At 46.2% G+C, this 20,019-nt stretch overlaps 1 protein-coding gene across 4 annotated transcripts in view; it reads left to right on the plus strand.

Moving 5' to 3' along the window:
* The window catches only part of DUS3L (dihydrouridine synthase 3 like), a 10,639-nt gene extending 1,684 nt beyond the window's left edge, over positions 1-8,955 (plus strand). The window contains exons 3-13 of one of the 4 annotated variants that reach the window (XM_025196571.1): positions 559-1,164; positions 2,301-2,342; positions 2,479-2,631; positions 2,794-2,910; positions 3,719-3,784; positions 3,873-3,983; positions 4,583-4,679; positions 5,435-5,510; positions 6,578-6,835; positions 6,957-7,085; positions 8,765-8,955. In XM_025196571.1, the coding sequence (XP_025052356.1) occupies positions 559-1,164; positions 2,301-2,342; positions 2,479-2,631; positions 2,794-2,910; positions 3,719-3,784; positions 3,873-3,983; positions 4,583-4,679; positions 5,435-5,510; positions 6,578-6,835; positions 6,957-7,085; positions 8,765-8,837 (1,728 nt within the window). In that variant the 3' untranslated portion in view covers positions 8,838-8,955. Of the gene's footprint in view, positions 1-558; positions 1,165-2,300; positions 2,343-2,478; positions 2,632-2,793; positions 2,911-3,718; positions 3,785-3,872; positions 3,984-4,582; positions 4,680-5,434; positions 5,511-6,063; positions 6,555-6,577; positions 6,836-6,956; positions 7,086-8,764 lie in introns of those variants that run through there. The other 3 variants (XM_006017520.3, XM_025196572.1, XM_006017521.3) reach the window with 3 other exon arrangements.
* Positions 8,956-20,019: the final 11,064 nt, after the last annotated feature.

Raw genomic sequence — 20,019 nt, forward strand, 5'->3', positions numbered from 1 at the left:
TGAACCTTCCCTTAGGGCTTGTCTAGTTGAGGAAAAATTGCACCAGTATAGATAGCATCACAGGTGTAGCCTCCCAGTGCTAATCCTTATACAGATGAGTGCCAAATGGGGCTGGCACTGGTATGAATTACTGGGATGAGATGCACCAATGCAAACTGTGTATTATATTCTCGGGGGAGAAGGTTGCACCACTGCAAAAACCACAAAGATCAACAAGGCTTAAATACCACACAGCTTCCCCGAGGCTTTGCAGCTGAAGTATCCCCTCCAGCAGAGCATATCCACGTCACAGCAAAATATATCCCTTGCTCCTGATGTATTAGGAACCCAAATTCTTGGAAGGTGGCTTACAATTAAAGAATCTGTAGCCACTATCGGGAGAAAGCCAACTCTGGCTTCATTCTTGCTTTGAAGGGGTCCAGGTAGTTTGTCTAGAAGTGACATATATTGTTGTTCTTGTGAACAAGTGCAACAGTTGCTTTCTGTTGCGTAGCATAAAAATTTGCTGGGGAGGGCTGGTGGAGGTCTCACATCAGTGACACGTGCTTGTCATTAAAGGAACATGCAGAGAATTGCCGCTTCGGCTCGCAGTGCCGCTTCCTACACGATGTGGGGGAGTACATGGCTGTGAAGCCTGCCGATCTCGGGGACAGCTGCGTGCTTTTCCAGACCTTTGGGAAGTGTATTTATGGAGTCACTTGCCGCTTTGCCAAGACCCACCTCGGGGAGGATTACAGGAACCTGGTTAATGAGGACCTCGTGAAGCGATGGGAAGGGAAGTCACAGGTGAGGAACAACCTCAGCAAGGAGCTCCAGCAGCAGCTGCGCAAGAAGAAGGTTTGCTTTGAAAAAGCCAACAAGTACCTTTGTCATCTGGCCAAGGCTGGCAGCAAAGGGGGAAATAAGGCCACAAGTGGCTCAGCAGGGGAGAAGGGGGTGACAAACTGCACAGCATCCAGGAGCAGCCCCGAGAGTGTGGGCTTGAAACCCCATGGAGAGAAAGCACAAGATCTTCAGGTACCAACAGAGGGTGGAGATGCTCCCAAACCAGTGGCTCCACAAAGCCCTTGCCCCACGAGTGAATCGGATAATTCTGCTGTCAAAACAATAGGTTCTGTGACTGATGAGGATATCGTAAAACTACGGCCATGCGAGAAGAAAAAGGTAAGTGCTACAGCTGGTGCGGGGGTCCCAGCCATGGGGGCAGCTCTGGTGCAGGTGGACGTGGGTTCCTGCTGGGGGCTGCTGGACAGCAGTCAAAGTGGTTTAAAACACCTCAGCTTGGGGGTGTAGGAATCTTGGCTGAGTGAGTGCATTGAGAAGCCAGAGGTGCCTGTCCCAGGAAGATGGAGGAGTCAGGCAGGAAAAAGAGCCACCTAGTCAGCATGGCTGTGTCTCTAGGAGGGGCACTAAGTGGATAGAGCCACAAATATTATCGCTGGAGGACAGGAGGAACAGAGCAGTTGGGGGGGGTCTCCTGTGTGCCTGGGAAGGGGAGAAGTGTGCAAAGAGAAGTGATGGGGCAGGACTGATTTTTTTTTTTCTCCCAATGGAGGTGTGTAAAAACAGGCTGCCATATACCTGCTGTGCATGGCCTTGGGGTGGCGCACCCTGTGTATTTTCTGCATGGACAAGCACTAGGCTTTGTTCCTTTGGCCAATGGGTGGAGAAGTCTGTCCAAATCCATGTTTAAATGAGAGCTCAAAGGCATTTTTTTCATCTGTGGGGTCATCTTATAGTCAAGGTGGGTATCTCACACCCTTAGCAAGGGGATAGGGATGCTGCACACAACTGGATCCAATTGTTTGATGCTGTCCATCGTGATTAGACAGCTCTTGGATCTCAGGTTTGAGCCTTGCCTTCAGTGTGTGCATGATTCTCCATACACAGAATAACCCCTAGGTCTCCAGGCTGCGGGTAAGAGTGGGATGTTACCAATGCACATGCACCGTGCAGTCCTCTCCTGCCTATCCCTATCTCTCTTCCCTCCTATCCTGTTTTGCATCTCTCACAGGCTCAGGGAGTTGACTAGTTGGATTTTTAAGAGTTGTGATGTTTCTCAGTTGGTAATAAATGATTTACAGGTCCCCTCATGCTGGTGGGACAGTGGGAGGGGTCCTTATGGGTATTTGCTAGTGTAGAATTGTCCTTCTGCAAGTGCCATAAATTCTGCCTTTCTGAACGTGACTGCGGATGACTATTAGGAGAGAAAATGTGTGCAGAGACGCTGTGACACTAAAGACAATAACCCTTCCTCTGGAAAGCTCTAAAAATGCTCTTCCCCTTTCTTTCTTTTCCAGTTGGATATCCAAGGCAAACTCTACCTGGCTCCCTTAACCACGGTATGTAGGCTGGTTCTGACGTAACGGGTGTGTTTGGCACTGGTAAGGAATTGGGGCATGGGTGTCATACAGATGGTTCTGCCTGAAAACTGCACAGATCATTTTTCTCACTCTCTCCTCTTGGGCTGGCCCTCAGTGCGGTAACCTCCCTTTCCGGAGAATATGCAAGCGCTTTGGAGCAGATGTCACTTGTGGAGAAATGGCTGTGTGCACAAACTTGCTTCAAGGCCAGTCATCTGAATGGGCTCTCCTGAAGCGGCATTGCACGGAAGACCTCTTTGGAGTGCAGGTCAGGATGGTTGCTTCACTAATGAGCGAAACTGGGTACAAATCTCATGTTTAATTTGGAGAGACATTGCCCAAGCGCCCTTGTCTTTGAGCTGAGACTCGGGCATTTCTCCTAGGGAAGTCATCTGCCTCGGCTGATTTCTGTCCTGTCTTGCCTTTGCAGCTGGAGGGTGCATTTCCCGACACCATGACGAGATGTGCAGAGCTCCTAAATCAGAATATTGAGGTGGATTTTGTAGACATCAACGTTGGCTGCCCAATTGATCTGGTGTATAAGAAGGTAATGAGTTGAGCAGAATCCACCATCTCCCTGAATGGGTGTTTTTCTGCTTTACCTCCTAATACCTGATCTGTTTTCAGCATAGCATAAAGGCTGCTCCTTCCTATTGAATCTGAGGACCATCATGCCTATACCTAGAGTTTAACCCTCCCTATTCCAGGGTCTGTCTAGTAACAAAGGAGTGAAGGGGACCTGTTGGGTGATTGAGTCCAAGGCCTCTTATCACAGGCAACTAACTAATATGATCCCTTCCATAAATGGATCTCTGTCTTAAAAAAGCGACTTTGTTTTTTGCTTCCTCTATTCCTATAGGAAGATACAGTGATTTAAAATCAAATCTGCTTGTTTTAACAAGTAATTAGGTGGCTTTTTGGTTAACCTGGGATCAAAAAGTCAAGCTTGGTCTCCTTCTGAAACATGCTTCAATGATTTTGTAGCTGGATCCCATTTGAGAGGTCTTTTAAGTAATGCACCTACAAGGGGGCACTGAGATCACCCAGTCTGACCTCAGTCTAACAGAGCATAGACTGTCATCCCATTAACCTTGTAAAAAGCCTAACAACTAATTAGGCACAGTAGCCAGTCCTGTCTGTGGATGTCACTACTGTATGTCCCTGACTTTCACGGTTAGGGCAGATCTTCTGAAGGAGAAGGTGCAGTGTTTGGATCGTAATGACTCTTTAAGATGGAAGCACCTCCAGTTTTCTGTTTGTTGTAAGGAAAAAGCATCTGTGTGGCAGGTTCCACCAATGCTCTTTGATTAGGTGAAAATACAAAGATTTACGATAGTGCCTATCTTATCCTGCAGGGAGGTGGTTGTGCCTTAATGACCCGTTCCAACAAGTTTGAACAGATTGTCAGAGGGATGAACTCGGTGAGTAAATGTCATGTCTAGTGGAAAGAAGCAAGTTTCTGAACAAGGCTCTTCTGTCTGGTTTTGCTTCACTACACTGTTTCCACAGGTACTGGATGTTCCTCTGACTGTGAAGATAAGGACTGGTGTGCAAGAAAAAGTCAACCTGGCTCATAAAGTAATCCCCAACCTCCGGGAGTGGGGAGCTTCCATGGTTACGGTACAGGAACCTTGCTGTGGGTGATGCCAGGGGATTGAAATTGTATCTGTGGTTCTTTGCTTATCTGTGGCCCTTGAGATACATAAAACCCAGTAACAGTCCTTTTGGTAATGCTTGAACTAGGGGCATGAACCCAGCCCTTTGAGCAAAGCTTTGTTGTTGGGGGGAGAGAACAGAGCTGGGCACATCATAGTTACCAACATCCTGATATCTGTCCACGCCAATAATCCCTGTAGTTTCCATACAGCTGAAATACTGCACTTGTCTGTAAAGTATTCATCTTCCTTCAGTTGTGATAACCAGTTCTTTGCAGTTCACTGCAGCTTGGAAGTCTGGAGATTAATTATGCTCTCTGTTATTGCAGCATGTCATAGAAAATGAGGGTTGGAAGGGACCTCAGGAGGTCACATCTAGTCCAACCCCCTGCTCGAGCAGGACCGTCCCCAACTACATCCCACCCAAGGCTTTGTCTAGCTGGGTCTTTCACTCCTGCGTGCCCTGAATTTGTTGCCTTGTGTACAGTCTATTGCTTGTAGCTGCTTCTGTTTCATTTTAGATGCTTGGAGAGGTGCTAACACTGTCGTTTTTTCTTCTTTCAGCTTCACGGACGATCTAGAGAACAGCGTTACACAAAGGTTGCAGACTGGGAGTACATAGCAGAATGTGCTAAAATAGCCAGCCCAATGCCTCTATTTGGTGGGTTTCTTTGCTGATTTATTATACTTTTTTTTTCCTGTGAAATGTGATTTGTGGAGAGTTAAAATGTTAAGAGACCTGAACACACACGTTCAATGGGAAAGCCTAAAGTAACAAGACAAGCAATGACAAACCCATGAAGTGGTGTCCAAAGGTGGAGTACTGTCAGCTGATATGAGTAGGTTTTGAATATAATTCTGGTCTACAGAATGAGTCCCTCTTACCCAACAGGTTCATTCCCCCCACTTCTGTTGCCATTCTCAGGTCAGTGAATGGACAGAGATAAATATGCTGCCCAGCCCCCTGTGTTCATGCTAGGTCCATGCTATGGACTTTGACAAAAACACTGTTGGCTTCGGAGAGGCAGGAGAGCCCATACCTTTTTTTTTAATGCATTAGCAATGTAGTTATTGTCAAACTCCAGGGTAACATGAGGTTGAACAGGTGTTAACAGAATAGAGTTTGAAGGTTGATAGTGGCAGAATATGACCAATAACATGCTCATTTGGAGCACGCAAGTCAGAAAGAAGCTATCAGCCACATTGTGGTCAAACTTTTAGGGCTGGTGGTTAGAAAAACAACATCTCTTTACTTGGAAAGGCAAAACGAGCGACTATAAACAGGGAACCCTTGAGACTATTTTACGGGATCACTTGTCAGAGCATATGGCAGTTTTAAATTTTATCCTTCGCCTGGATTAACTCATTTTGACTTGTTTGTTACTCTGACCTGGTTTCTCTCTCCGTCTGACACAGGAAATGGCGATATTTTATCTTACGAAGATGCTAATCAAGCCATGCAGACTGGAGTTTCAGGGATTATGATTGCAAGGCAAGTGGCTATATTTCTGATTTATTCTCATGTCTCTAAGCTGCACTGAAGCAGAAATAAGTTGAAAAAAGCACTGATAATGTGGGTTTGCTCTTGGCAGGGCTGTTTTATTTTTAAACTTGTTTAGAGTCTGATATGTTTGAAAGGACCTAAAATGGTTTCCAACTGGAGTTGCTAGCCCTTGAGAAGCTTTTAAAAGAGGTGCAGTCATGATTGAGCAATAGCTTTGCTCTGTTCAGTGTCAGCAGTATCTGAAAATGATCTGAGAGTTGGGGATAAAACTTGGATCTTCCAGTTAAACCATGTGTTTCCTTTGTGATAAAAGGCTAGTCCCTACCTCCCCTTGTAGAAAGAGATTCTACCTGGGTAGAAGTACGTTTTCACTGCCTCTCTGCTGCATGCAGGAGCTCTGCTACAAAGCACTTATTTGCTCACTACCACTCAGTGTGTGTTAAGCTCCCATTGCCTTTGATCTCCAGTGTACAATGTGTGCAGGTCCATTTTTTTAAGAGATGCTGGGACCTGATAGCTGCCTCTTCTGCCTTGGTTCTAGGTAGATCCCTGAATGCAAAGAAAGGGCCAAGAAAAGCTGGCCGGAGGTAGAAGAAGGACAATAATCAGGACTAAATTATTCCCGGATGTGTAACTTCCAGTGAAATCAAGGGGAATTGTTCCTACAAGGATATAATCAAGCCCTAAAAATACAGCCAGGTGAAAACGAGACTAGCAGAATTGTTCTTGTCCTCTTTCGAAGTCTGCACTTTGTAGGAAAGCTGCTTTTACTAGAGTTTTTCTCTGTGATTCTTGTGACTCACTGTTTTGTGGTGACAGTCATCTTTGTCACAAACATAAAAGCCTGTTTCTGAAGTTACATTTTATAGCAAGATTTGAGTGGTGTTATATCCAGGATGCTCCCAGGTCTACATAAAAACCAAGGTTTTCTTGTGTGTCTTATTGGACCAACTTCCATATAACAACAGCGTAGAGAATATTGAAATTTGCCACCTCAAGACAGTTGTTCCAATAAAAGATAACCAACAAAAAAACACCCTGGTTTCTCTTCATAGCAAAACCAACACGTTGTCTTTGGTTACAACCGTTTTCCTGTTTGATCTGAGCGTCTTGTCTTATCACAGAGGGGCTTTGATCAAACCCTGGATTTTCACTGAAATCAAGGAACAAAGACACTGGGACATCTCTTCCAGTGAAAGGTTCGATATTCTCAAAAACTTCACCAATTATGGCCTCGAACACTGGGGCTCAGACACCCAGGGAGTGGAGAAAACCAGGAAGTTCATGCTGGAATGGCTGTCATTCTTGTGCAGGTAATTTACTTTCTGAGACCTTGGGTAGTAAAGAGCTTTTTCTTGCTTGGCCTTTGCATTGTCTGTGTTTTGAAGACTAATCAAATGTGGCGACATTCACTGCATCTGTTTGCATTGTAAGGTACATTCCAGCTGGCTTATTGGAATATCTACCTCAGAAAATCAACGAGCGACCGCCTTACTATATGGGGAGAGACTATCTGGAGACATTAATGGCAAGCCAAAATGTGGATGACTGGGTTAAAATAAGGTAAATGTCTGACATCACTTGCCACAAAGCATGCGTGTGGTCACAGCTGTTGCCTCCCTACAGCTTAATGTTCAAATCCTGGACTCTGCTAAATCTCAGTATCTGCTCGTGTGCGCCTTTAGAACTAGAACCATCTTATTTCAGTGTGGAGGGTTCGTAGAACGTCACATTTTATAGGGTTGATCCTGCTTTTCCAACTTGGTGGCAGAAACATCTGCTTTTCCAGCTTGTAAGCAATGAAGATTATGCAGTCCCTTGCTCCTTGGTTAAACCTGGTAGTGCCATATGATCCTCCCATTGTTGGTATCTGTCCACGGATGCCTTTGTAGATCACATCTGGGTATGTCTATTGAAACCTAAGAGGAACTGGTCTTTCTGATAACACTTGGTAACCAGTTATTGTTTGAGAGGTGGACAAGGGTGGGAAAATATAACGTGATGCCTTGAGGTCTGAGATTCCACAGTACTCGCGATACATTTGTACAGCAGCAGCCTCCAAAAGCTCCAGGCATGGACTGGGCTCCCACGGTGCCCGGCCCCGTGCAGACTGACCAAAAAAATGGGTCCTGTCCCAAAGAGCTTCCAATCCAATGGACTCGAGGGGCTGGTTGACTTTTCCTCCCTCAACACTACATATTTCCTGAGTTAATGCTATGGGATGCAGGAAACGTTTTTTAATGGCATCCAAAAAGTCGTCATTGTTCAGACAATTACTCTGCAGATATTTAGCCGGCCTCAGCTTAGGTGGAAATTCCAGCTACTATTTCCCATCTCATGGATATAGAGGAGGTTAGGAGAAATAAAGCATGACTGTAGCCTTCTCTGATTTTGCTAATCTGTGTCTGCTTTATTGGTAATGAAAACACCTGTCTTGCACCTAAATTTCAGCAACGTTTTCAAAATGGCATTATCCAAGCAGAGATTATTTGGCTTTAGGATTCAGAAACCTCGGTTCTATGCTTTTCACTGTAGATATAGAACTTTTTTAAGTTTTTTTTTTTTTTTCGCTTTAAAAGAATAAAATATTTAGAGAAGCACCGATCTTTTCCCAGAAGGGCAGTTGTAGAAGTGTGCGTTATTTGTTCTGTGCTCTGGTAGCTACATATTTGTGCAACACATGTAAAATTTCTGATGTGCTGTTGCTTGTTCTAGTGGGACTCCCTACTTATATGTCTTGGAATGGAAAAGAGTAATAAAATCACATTGAAAAGACAGTAGCATCCAGGAATTGTGCATAAAGAAGGCACAAAAATACAATAAGAGCAAATATTCTATCCAACCTTAAATATAATTTGAGTTCTGAGATATGAAATATATTAGGATTGATAGGCCAGATCCTTAGCTTATGGAAGCCTCCATTGCCCCACTGACTTCAGTAGAGCTGTATTATTTGACAGCAGTTAGGCATGTGGCCCTTGATAGCTGAGCACGAGCAGCCTGTGGCTCTGCATAAGCAGCAGGATAGGCAGGGGAGGATAATTTTTAAGAGCACAAATTGAATTTAGGCTCCTCATTCCTACTGCAGGTCTGTGGGAGTTGAATTACTAGACACCAAGTTAGAAAACTTTGACTGAAGTTCATACTCTGAAGAGGGCGCAGCTTGGAGTGGAGCGGGTGTTGGTGGGAGGTAGCGTGAGGATCAGGGTATGAATGAATACCAGTCTCTTGCTTTGTTGCAGTGAGATGCTCTTGGGACCTGTTCCTACAAACTTCACCTTCCTACCCAAGCACAAGGCGAATTCTTACAGATAGTACTGACCAGGAAATCCTTAAACCAGCAGATCAAGAGAAGACTATAAAGTGCTCTGGTGAGATGCAGATGACCCTGCCGTGTTTGGGAACCAAATAAAATGTTATGGGTCTTTTTATTTATTTATTTGCCGTTTTGATGTGTTGTCTGTATGTAGCCTTGCAATTGGGGACAGATGCCAGAATATTGGTAGCTCTGGTCCTTGAGCAGCCTATTACCAACATCTCAGTTCTAGCTTACCTAAGATACTTCTACATCCTCTATCACAATAATGTTCCCTATAGCAGCAGTTCTCAACCTTTTTTATATCAGGACCCAATTATAAGCATTGATGGCCACTCCAGTGCCCCTCACTCCTGACCCAATGCCCCCAGCCCCACAGTGTGTGGGGCAAGGGGTGCCCCAGGCAGCCCCTTGCAGGGTGGAATTCAGCCAGCCTGCAAGGGAAAAGCCACAGTTTCCCACATTTTTCTCCTTTAAAGGAGAATGCATTTTTAATGTTGGTTCATGACCCTTTCATACATTCTTGTGACCCACTTCTGTGTTGTGACCCATGGGTTGAGAAACTCTGCCCTATAGTCTTTAATGTATTGATCTCAAAATGCACCTATGAACTTGAGCAATACTATCCCCATTTCATGGGTGAGGATCTGAGGCACAGAGAAACTAAATGACTTGAACAAGGACACACTGGGGGGTGCATAGCTTAGGAGGGAATAGAACCTGTCTCACTTTAGTCTTAAACTAGTCCGTAAACTTTAAGCCAGTGATTCTCAAACAGAGATGATGCATAAGATCCTTTTTTAAGGGTGCCATGGGTTTCCATGCAATACTAGGCCTATACTTAATATATAAAGGATGTGCATCAGGAATTGGGAGAACATTTGTTCACCAGGGTGTCGTCCCACAGGAAGACAAAGTCTAACAGTCACAAACTGCTGGAAGACCGTTTTAGACTGGATGCAAGGAAACATTTCTTTACTGTCCTAGTCTCCAGAGTCTGGAATAGCCTCCCCCCAGAAGTGGTTCAAGCACCTACTCTGGATGCCTTTTAAGAAACGCTTGGATGCTTATCTTGCTGGGGTGATCCGACCCCAGCTCACTTCCTGCCTCTTGGGCAGGACTGGACCCGATGACCTTGTGAGGGCCCTTCCTGCCCTAATGTCTATGAGTCTCTCTGACTGCTCCTGTGGAAACATCTGCCCATGATTCAGATGATAAACCCAGAGATTACCAATAGGGATCCATAGTATCAACAGCGTTCTGGGCTTTGAGATCTTTGCAACAAAAGAATTGGTCTGTTATTTTTCCATAGTCAAGAAATAAGTAAGAGCTAGAGTTTTCCAAGGGTGTACTTGAGTCTAACTAGGGGTGCCTTGAATCATCTTTAAAAAAAAAAAAAAATTGAGAACCACTGTTGTAGACTGTTTTTTCCTTCCTGCATAGCTCTTTACACTGTCTTTGAAGGCTTCTCCTGACCTTTGCTGAATAATAAAGTACCTTTTGGTCAGGAGCTTTCCTCAGTTCACAACTTGAATTTTCTGGAGCATTTCCACGTGCATCTTGTGTTAGTGCTTACATAGCAAGGGCTGACCACTTGCCAAAGTCTTTGCCAATAGCACCAATGCATCCCTATTCCAAAAAGGCACCTTCTGCAATAGGACAAAGATGCAGCAATCCATGGGGCCAATTTTGCAAAGTGTAGAGCCCCTGAATCCAAATGAAGCTTGGCAATCTGCACATTCATAGAATTAGACCCAATGTTTAAGAGAGTAAGTGTATCTGAAAGCCTGTGCGGGGGCAGGGGAGAATTAGGTCTCTCTCAATTATTTTGCATTGAAATTAGGATCTTAAAGGAGTGATCAGGGCATTTAAAATTTTACTGCAAGAGAAAGTAGTTCCAAAAGGGCTGAAGTACTCCGAGATTGGCACGTGGAGTAACAAACCCTCTGTGACCTTCCCAAGCCTGTGCAGGGGCAGGGGAGAATTGGGTCTCTCAATTATTTTGCATTGAAATTAGGATCTTAAAGGAGTGATGAGGGCATTTAAAATTTTACTGCAAGAGAAAGTAGTTCCAAAAGGGCTGAAGTACTCCGAGATTGGCACGTGGAGTAACAAACCCTCTGTGACCTTCCCAGGCTAATCTTATCAGAGGTTTTCTTCCAGTTTGTCAGACTGTAATATCAGACTCGAGCAAATACACTGCACACATGACACCTGTCCAGGCACAGCACAACTATCACAAATGCCTCTGGCTGCAACAGGAAAGATGCTGCAGCTGAAATTTTAAACATCTATCAATGATGTCCGAACAGCAACCAGAAACTAGTTCATTTTCCCCCAGCTGCGTCATCAACCCTGTCTAGCACGAATAACAACGAGACAGTAAGAGAAACTCATTCTGGTTCATCAGTTTCCCACACAGAGAAGATCTGCTGTTTAAGGATGTGCTATTTTTACATCCTAACAGAAACTTTACTTTTAAAAAAGACCATTCTCCTCAGCCCAGAGCTAGGGATGAATAGAAATGGGCCTATTATAATGGCTGTCACATTCAGGATTTAATGACCTCCTCATGCCATGTTGAAGCAAAAGGCAGCTTCTTTCCCAATGCTTGCAAGTAATTTAGGTGCCCGAGTCCTGTTGGTCGTCAAGACTTGTGCATCTACGTGCTTCAGAAAATCCCACTCAAAGGATCAAACGCCACGCAGCAGTTGCACAACAGCAATCGCTCTCCACAGATCACTGCTTACCAGGCACAAGTCAGAATTCAACGTCTGCCTATCTTTTTACCATTGCCTTTCCCCCTTGGTGTGACCTGTATTGGCAAAGCCAGTGTGAAAATGCTCCAAGCATAAGCAAGTGCATGTCACTCACTTCACACAAGTGTAAATGAGCGCACACGAAAGAACTGGAAGCCAGAGTAGTTACCATACATGTCAGTATTAAATGGGGTTGGGTGTGTATTTGAAGGATGCTGAGCCTCTGCAGTTTCCAGTGGCTTATGCCTGAACTGGGGGGCTTAGCGCTTTGTGAAGTGAGGTCCTAGATTCACACACAGCAGCGGGCCAAATTAACAGATTGGTCTAAGAGAGGCCGCTGCCTATTTGCTTTTCAGCTCATTTCTCCCACCACTGCATGGTACCCCATGTCCTGGATTTCCCCACCACTGAATGCCTCGGCTGTCCTCTGTGGGCCAGATACAGTCCATCTGCAGGCCTGATCTGACCCATGGGCTGTAGATGGCCGACCCCTGTCGTACAGAGTTGTCTAAATAAATTGGTTTACTGTTCTCGGGCTGCCCATAATCTGGCAAGCGTCCATGTTACTTTTCAGGCAAGGAAATGAAAAGTAAATCATTGTCCGCGCCAATCGAATTGTAACTGCATTCCCCCTCTCACGAGCACGCTTTGCTTCCAACATTTCACAGCCACGTTGTAAATCTTGCAGGAGAGTGAATTAAGCAAGAAAAGGTGATGATGCACCATGAAAACTTAATGGAATCGGTCTCAGCTGCTGATCAAAGGTGTGAGACTTAATAGAGGAGTTCCCTTTCTCTTTCTTAAATGAGTGCCTTGTGTTCAATAGTAAAGTCAATTCCTTATTTGCCTCCAAGGCAACAATTTCAGTAAAAAAAATTGCTAAAACTGCAAATATGTGGGGCTGGTCAGCTACCACAGAACTGCTAAGCAGTGCAGGTGCTTATGTGAAGGAGGAGAGGCCATGAGAGCTTTACACACACTTTTAATTAAATTTGCAGGTAGATCAGGTATGTCATACCTCTCATCAGTGCACTTGTAGGGATGCATCTACACCTGTGATTAGATGTCTGTTTTACATGAGGAGCTCCTGCTTGGTGTTTAGCCACCTAAGGACATGGAAGGGTACAAAACTATACAAGCCGTTGCTGTTGTAAATCCCACTAAGTCTCTTTCTCCTTCCTTAGGTGCCTAAACACTTGTAAGGAAGGGGCAGGAGAAAGGTGGTGTCTGCTGTGATGACCAGACGTACTCACAGAAACAATCCAGCTCTCCACCCTGCGGCCACATGGGATTAGTCATGACCACATCACTTACACACTGTCCTCTCCAGGATGTCACTTATAGCTCAGGAAGAAAGACCCATGGAAAGGCATTTCCTTTCAGTTAAGAGTCAGCTGGAACCATTATGATGACCTTGGCCCATTTCCCCCTTCTACCATGGCAGGGGGACAGATCCAGCTCCCTTCTCCCATCCCAGCTCCTGAGCGGCTGCTGCTGCTGCTCTACAACAAGGCACCTCAGAATGGCGCGCTGTGTTTTACACCTACTTCATTGCAGTTTAAATGATTGCAATGAGCAGGGAATCAGGCCCAGAGCCTTACAGCATGTTAAGGCACTTGGTGAATGAGGCCTGGAGGCCTCTCCCATTCCTATTTCACAGCAGAGGGAAACAGGTGGGGGCTTGACAGAATTCAAGGGGTTCACAGCTCTTCCTATGCTGGAGTGCACCCAGAACAACCTGGGGAAAGCCCTCAAATCTGTTCCTTCCATTTTGAAAATGCAACCACCGACTTCCCTGCAAACTCAGCTCCGTAACCCCTTTCCTCCAAGCATACCCTCATCCGTTCCCAGCAGTTTGCTTTTGCATTGCATGTGCTTCCGTTTGACACAGGGCTCAGCTGTGCGTCCGTAAGACACTCAGCGGATGAGAAGAGATGAGCCACGTCAGCGCTACCTGCAGGGATGATGCTGAGGAGTAACTTTCCTGCTCTCTGGATGGCATCAGGCCTGCTCCTTCTTCCGTAGCTGTATATTGGCCCCATCTGAAGAGCAGCTGGAGCACTCAGCCATGCGGTGCTTTGAGATCTCTTTGAGGGTGAGCACAATGTTAGCACCCTTAGGGGTGCAGACATGACTCACAAGGAAACCCAGAGATTTCAAACAGGAATCCAGAGTGTTAAAAAACACTCGGACCTGCTGTGTCTATTATGGATCTGTTATTTTTATGTAGCCAAAAAAACATGTGAAAACTGCCAGCTGGCATTTTCCACGGAGTGCCCCAAGTCTAAATAGGTTGAGAGCCGCTGGACTAGAGGGATGCCCAGGTTTCCTGGAACATCGATACCAGTGTTGTGCAACATGGCAGGAGTGTAAGGGGTGTGCTACGCACTACCAAGAGCGTCCCTGCCTTTTGGGGAGCATCTCACAGAATGGAAGACATTAATGCAGCTACTCACAGGAGAAAAGTGGTTGCCAGACTGTCTTCAGCCACAGCCTCTTTGTCAAGAAAAAGTGGATGTGTTAGCAGCTGAACTCCAGACACTTCTACCAGGGGATCACATGGCTCAGTGGGCTTTTTATCTCAGGCAAATTGATTCAGATATGTTTAGCGGATTAGCAGAGACTGAAGGGCGTTATCACTCGATGGGTTCTGTGGATTGGGTTGATGAATCTCAGGCTGGCTCCTGGCAGGCTGCTGCTTTCACAGCTGTCACTAATTGGTTTCCTTCTGGGGGGGAAAGATGCTTCAAGAGCTCGCTACGTAGTGGTTTATAAAAATAAAAAAAAACAACCAACCAGAAGCTAAAACGTGACTCAGAAGGAGAGTGGAAGAGGAATCAGGATCAATAATATCCAAGCTATGAGGGGCTGAAGGTGGGGGCAGTAAAGCCTAGAAAGAAGGGATGACAAAGAAAATGCAATACTTCATTGGCAAGAGGCAAGGATTTTTTTTTTTGGGGGGTGGTATCTTTTGCTGGCCCAGTGGCATAGCTGGGATTGATTTAGATAAGCTTAAACTACCTGCAGATGTCTCCGTGCTCTGGAGATGCAAGGAGCTGTGCCAGCCGGGAAAGTTATGCAGTGAGACCTCACTTTGCTATATCAAGCGCCACGCCAGCAGCAAGGCTATTTTCCCTGCTGGGGGTATGTGCTAACAGACTCAAAAAGAAGAGACTTCTTTTTAGTCTAAAAATAGAGACTTAAAAATAATGCTCAGACCGAAAGAAGGGAGACTTAAAAATAATGCTCAGACCGAAAGGAAAATGCCGTGCATTTGAAAGCTTGTCTAGCTTTATCCCAACCATGCAGTTGGTCCAATGAAAGATCTCGCCTCAAAAAATCCTTACCTCTCAAAAAATAATGGGCTAATTACAATTGCAATTAAAGAAATGTTTTTGCAAACATCTTGTTGGCCTAATAAAAGATACCTCGACTGCGAGTCCTGATTGAGCTAATTACAGGCTTTTAGACTGCCATGGCCTAGTTCAGAGGTTCTTCAAGGCATGTTTATGGGTACTTTGCACCAAGAATATGTATGGGGAAGTGGCAGGGTTTAGTGTATAGACCTAGGGAGTACGAGTTATAGTGTTTGGATCCCGCTTCAAACCTGATCCTTAGTTCAGTGAATCTCAGTGCCTAGTATTTCTGTGTCTAATCAGGAATCGCATTTACTCATCAGGATATCAAGGGGGGCAGCAGCTCTTGATGCAGCATGTAGCTGGCAAATGGAGTCCATAAAGGTGCATACAGCAGGTGGCCTGCAGCCCCTCTCCTCCTCGATGTAGCACTGCAGCTGGTGCGGAGTGGGTCTTGCAATGGTTTATCCCCGATTTAGCCACAGCATAGACAGATGGAGAAGCAGGCCTACCCGTCGGTCCCAGCATTCAGTGCTGCCAGCATATTTCCAGGTGGAAAGGAGCCTTGTAGTGCAGAAGAGACCATTTATATTGGGAGCAGCCCCCAGGCTTTGGGCTGGTTCCAGTGCATCTCTCGGCCAGGTAACGTTTACATGCTCTGTCGTGACGCGACGCAAACCTGTAGCACCGGGGGTCATACATAGATTCATAGATGTTTCATAGATTCATAGATACAGCTGCAGGTTAAAATAATAATTGTCTGACCCAGCTTCCAGGGAAAGTCTAATGTGCTCCATGGCTCAGGGAGGAAGTTTTCTTCCCTTCCTGCTTTATCTCCGTGTTGTTGAGTGATGGGATCCAGGAACACTACCTGCAGATGTCTCCATCCTCTAGAGATGCAAGGAGCTGAGCAAAGGGGGAAAGTTATGTAGTGAGAACTCACTTTGCAATGGCAAGAGTGCTGCATCAGCAGCAACGAGACACCGAAGCAGGAGGCCAGACAAGTGCCATAAGAACAGGAGCGAGAAGGAATGGTTTCCATGTGTTCAAGTGAACAATACAATCCCAAACGTAGGCCTAGAGAAACAGGAACGATGAAGAGAGACTTGGTAGCTGATGCTCGCTAAAATTACTATCACATTGGAGACCATGCTATAAAGGCATGCTGTAGCACAGCAAGCCTGGGTTGGATGCAGGAGAATGGAGCAGAGGGACCAAAACCAGCCTGAATTCCACTATGTATCAAAATCAAACGTCCAGGTGGGCAAGTGGACAGGGTGTATCCAACAAGACTTGCCCCAAGAGCCACTAGCTGCACTACCTTGCCAACCCTGAGAGGCACCTGTCCATGCCCTCAAGCAATGATCCGATTCCCTGCTGCCCAGCAGTCGCTTGTCCAAATACAGTGCAAGTGTCTGGCAGGACGCAAAATGCAACCGGATCAGAGTAGTGTTTCACAGCCATTTCACGTGGATTGGGTGCACATAATCGCGCAAGATGCAAGCCAGTGAAGCGGCAGGCTCTGGGCATCCTGTCCTTGATGGATCCAAGAATATTGCACAAATTTTAAAAAGAAAATAATATAGATTGGGGTGACCAACCTCTGCATGGCATGTGGCAGATTGTGGAGGGGACAGACATCTCAGTGGCAGAGAGGGCAGGAAGCAGAGCAGTCAATCAGGCAGGGGAACGGGAAGAAATGATATTCTGGGAGACTTCCCTTACAATGGACGGTAGAGGGCACTGGTACCGTAGTTCAGCCGAATGCAGCAACGAGCAGGATCATTTTATCAGGTATCCAGGTGGTAGCCGTATTGGTCTAGAGGAAAAGGCAGTCAGGACTCATAGTAGAGATGATATCTTTTATTAGACCAACACAATTGTTGCAAAATGAAAGACTTTTTTTGCAAAAATCTTGTTGGTCTAATAAAAGATATTATTTCTACTACAAGTCCTGATTGCCAGGATCATTTTAGGCTTTCCAGGTTGCTACTAAGCTGCGAAGTGTGGTCATTGGGAACTGTACGGCGAGAGCAGAGTCTAACTGATATCTCCCTCGCTCCCACCCCAGTACTAATATTGGTCTGGGAAAGGGCAGCCCTGGCAGAGAGATGTTATAATTTCATAGTCATGTAAAGCAGCAGATAGTTTTTATGAGATTATTTTCCACAATTTTCCACAACCTTATTTCATCTGTTCCCACCCACCTGATATTTCATAGGGGCATGGGATGCGGATTCTGCAGAAAACATGAGTCGGCATCCAAGCACATGTTAAATCACCATTTTTGCTTTTTTTTAAATTAAAGTGAATCTGATGCCGTTTGCCAAATATTTCAATGCCGTTTAAAACTTGAGTAATAATTTCACAAAAGCGACACAGTTAGAACATCTCATGAAACAGAAAGAAAATCCGTCTTTTGGGATTTCAGACTTCATTGCGAGTGTTCAGATCCTATTGCTAATCCCAGCTGTGCCTACACCTGACTGCCAGGATCCAGCTGTGGACTGGTTTTAGTTTTCATCCTCTTACCTATTTCCAATTTTGGTAAAGGCGGCAAATGGGGATTATAATTCTATCTTTAACTTGCCCTTGATTTGCAAAAAAAGGCATTGATATGTCTCATATCCAGCAGATGTATTTGCTGTGTGAGGACACACCACCACCTATCGGACTGAAGTTGGTTTTACATTTGGACATGACGGCAGTGTGGAAGTTCCCATCAGCATTTAGCATCCCTGCACCGAATCTCTGTTCAGACGTATTTGTCGGCGCAGAGAGGAAGTATCCTAGCACGCCAGGTTTGGGCGCTGCTGGGGGGTCCCTTTGCTTGGTGTGCCACCCTCGGGGGGGAAAATGTAACTCATGAAACATGTTGCCCTTGCATCTCTGGATTTGCTGCTAACCTGCTTTCTACTGGGCATGGAAAGAACGGCAGATCATCACTGACGCTCGCCTCCCCTACTTCATGGCTTTGTCTGATTTCAGTCACCGGATAGAGGCTTTTTAATTTTGCAAACCTTTTCCTCGCAAGTCAGAGATTTCCTTGCACTTGCCCAAGAGAAACAGCACGCCAGTCATTATTCTTAAACATAGACTGATGTCACGTGCTGCCCCTTTATGCACGTGCACAGAGCGATATCCATCATTCCCACTCAGTTGTCTCGCTCTTTTTCTTTTTTCCTAACCCATCGCTTCTCTGATCTATTCAAGATGGTTGATTTTACATTTAAGCAGGGATTCATCACCTGGCAGAACAAGGAGCGACGGTCTCAAGTTGCGGCAAGGGAGGTTTAAGTTGGATATTAGGATTAACTTTCTCACTAGGAGGGGGGTGAAGCCCTGGAACGGGCTACCCGGAGAGCTGGGGGAAGCTCCATCCTTGGAGGTTTTTAAGACCCGGGTAGACAAAGCTTTGGCTGGGATGAAGTAGTTGGGGCTGGTCCTGGTTTGAGCAGGGGGGTGGACTAGATGTGACCCCCTGAGGTCCCTTCCAACCCTCATTTTCCATGACTCTACCTTTGCTCTATGTGAAGAAAAACAGGTGCACTCCCCTAATGGACAACACCTACTGATGCCATTTATGAGCACGGTGCTCACAACATACAAAAACACACCTAAGCACGGCCTTGTTTCATAATGCCGGCAATGACTCCTATTCTCACTGTGGGGGGAGACCTCGGGCTGCCCTCATTCAAGGTGGTCGCTCACTCCCGTTCTTCCCAATAGTAGTTGAAGGCAAACTACCCTCAGAGAAGGTGGTGGATCCCCTGTGCTGTCAGGTGGCAGAGGGGCTGATGAATCTAGGGCTAATGGGAGAGGGTAGGACTGCAGGCTCGGCAACTCTATACTGCAGATGTTCCTAGCCGTGCAAAGCTCACGAGGATGTATAAGACATCGATGCAGAATACAGCCCCTCGCCCTGGCTTCTCGGGGACCTCCGCGCCGGGAGTCGCTCGGTTCTAGACAACAGGCAAACACTTATGATGTCCCAGGCCTGCGAGATGCTGGGGAAACTGTGGTCTCCGGGGGGCTCTGGGATAAGGGGATGCTGTCTTCACTCTGCGGCATAATACTTGTGAACATCAGTACTAGCCTCTCTCATTTTGGGTCTTCGACACCCATTACGCTTTGCATCTTGAGTAGCTGAGAGGGGAGGAGAGGGGATCAAAGTGCTATGCTCCCTTCCCATCGCCCTGCCTCAAAAAAGGATACAGCAGAAATAGAGACCGCAGAGATGCCATGAGCTCTTGACCTTGTCTGCTAGCTTGCACTCGTGCAGTCTCGAAGTGACAAGTGAATCCCAGCTGACGTGTCCTCTGCCCGGAGGAGCAAATGAGCGCCCCCCACCCCGACCATCCGGAAGTGGAGTGAAATATTTCTGATTACCTGCTGGTCCTTGGGCCTCCACAAACGAGACCCCCGCTCTGTGCATCAGAAAGAATACGACGGAGGACACTTTCCCTCTCCGAAATCCTTCTGCTCCTGGGTATGACCAGAACCCATCAGCCCCTTTGCTACCAGGGGCTCCCAGGGATTTGGATGAGCTTGGATATATAATATGGCTGAGAGAGAGGCTAGAGAGATGCTCGTGGGGGGCGAACCTGGCAGAGACGCTGGAGGTAGGATATGCCTGATGAACGAGTTGAGGCATTGAAAGATTAAATAAAGAAAAACTCCTTCACAGTCAGGGTGTCCAGACTGGAATAAGCTCCCTCCAGAGGTGGTGCAATCACCTACTCTGGAGATCTTCAAGAGGAGACTGGACGGTCACCTCGCTGGGGTCGCTTGACCCCCAGATACCTTTCCTGCCTGGTGCAGGGGGCTGGACCCGATGATCTTCCGAGGAGCTTTACAATCTATGAAACAACATATCTGGTTTATGCCGTGCAGAATATCTGACTCCGTAGTGAAGACGAAGAAGGCACCAGCCTTGAGCCACCCTATAAGAATCCCATAGATCCCCCTTCACTCCTTGTTGCAACAGCTAGTGACAAACACTCGTCCCTCTACAACACCGCAACCCTCGGGCACAGCGATGTCAGGACCAAGGCTTTTTAAGGTCC

This window comes from Alligator sinensis, unplaced genomic scaffold (genome assembly GCF_000455745.1).
Source record: "Alligator sinensis unplaced genomic scaffold, ASM45574v1 scaffold1295_1, whole genome shotgun sequence".
Taxonomy (NCBI): Eukaryota; Metazoa; Chordata; order Crocodylia; family Alligatoridae; genus Alligator; species Alligator sinensis.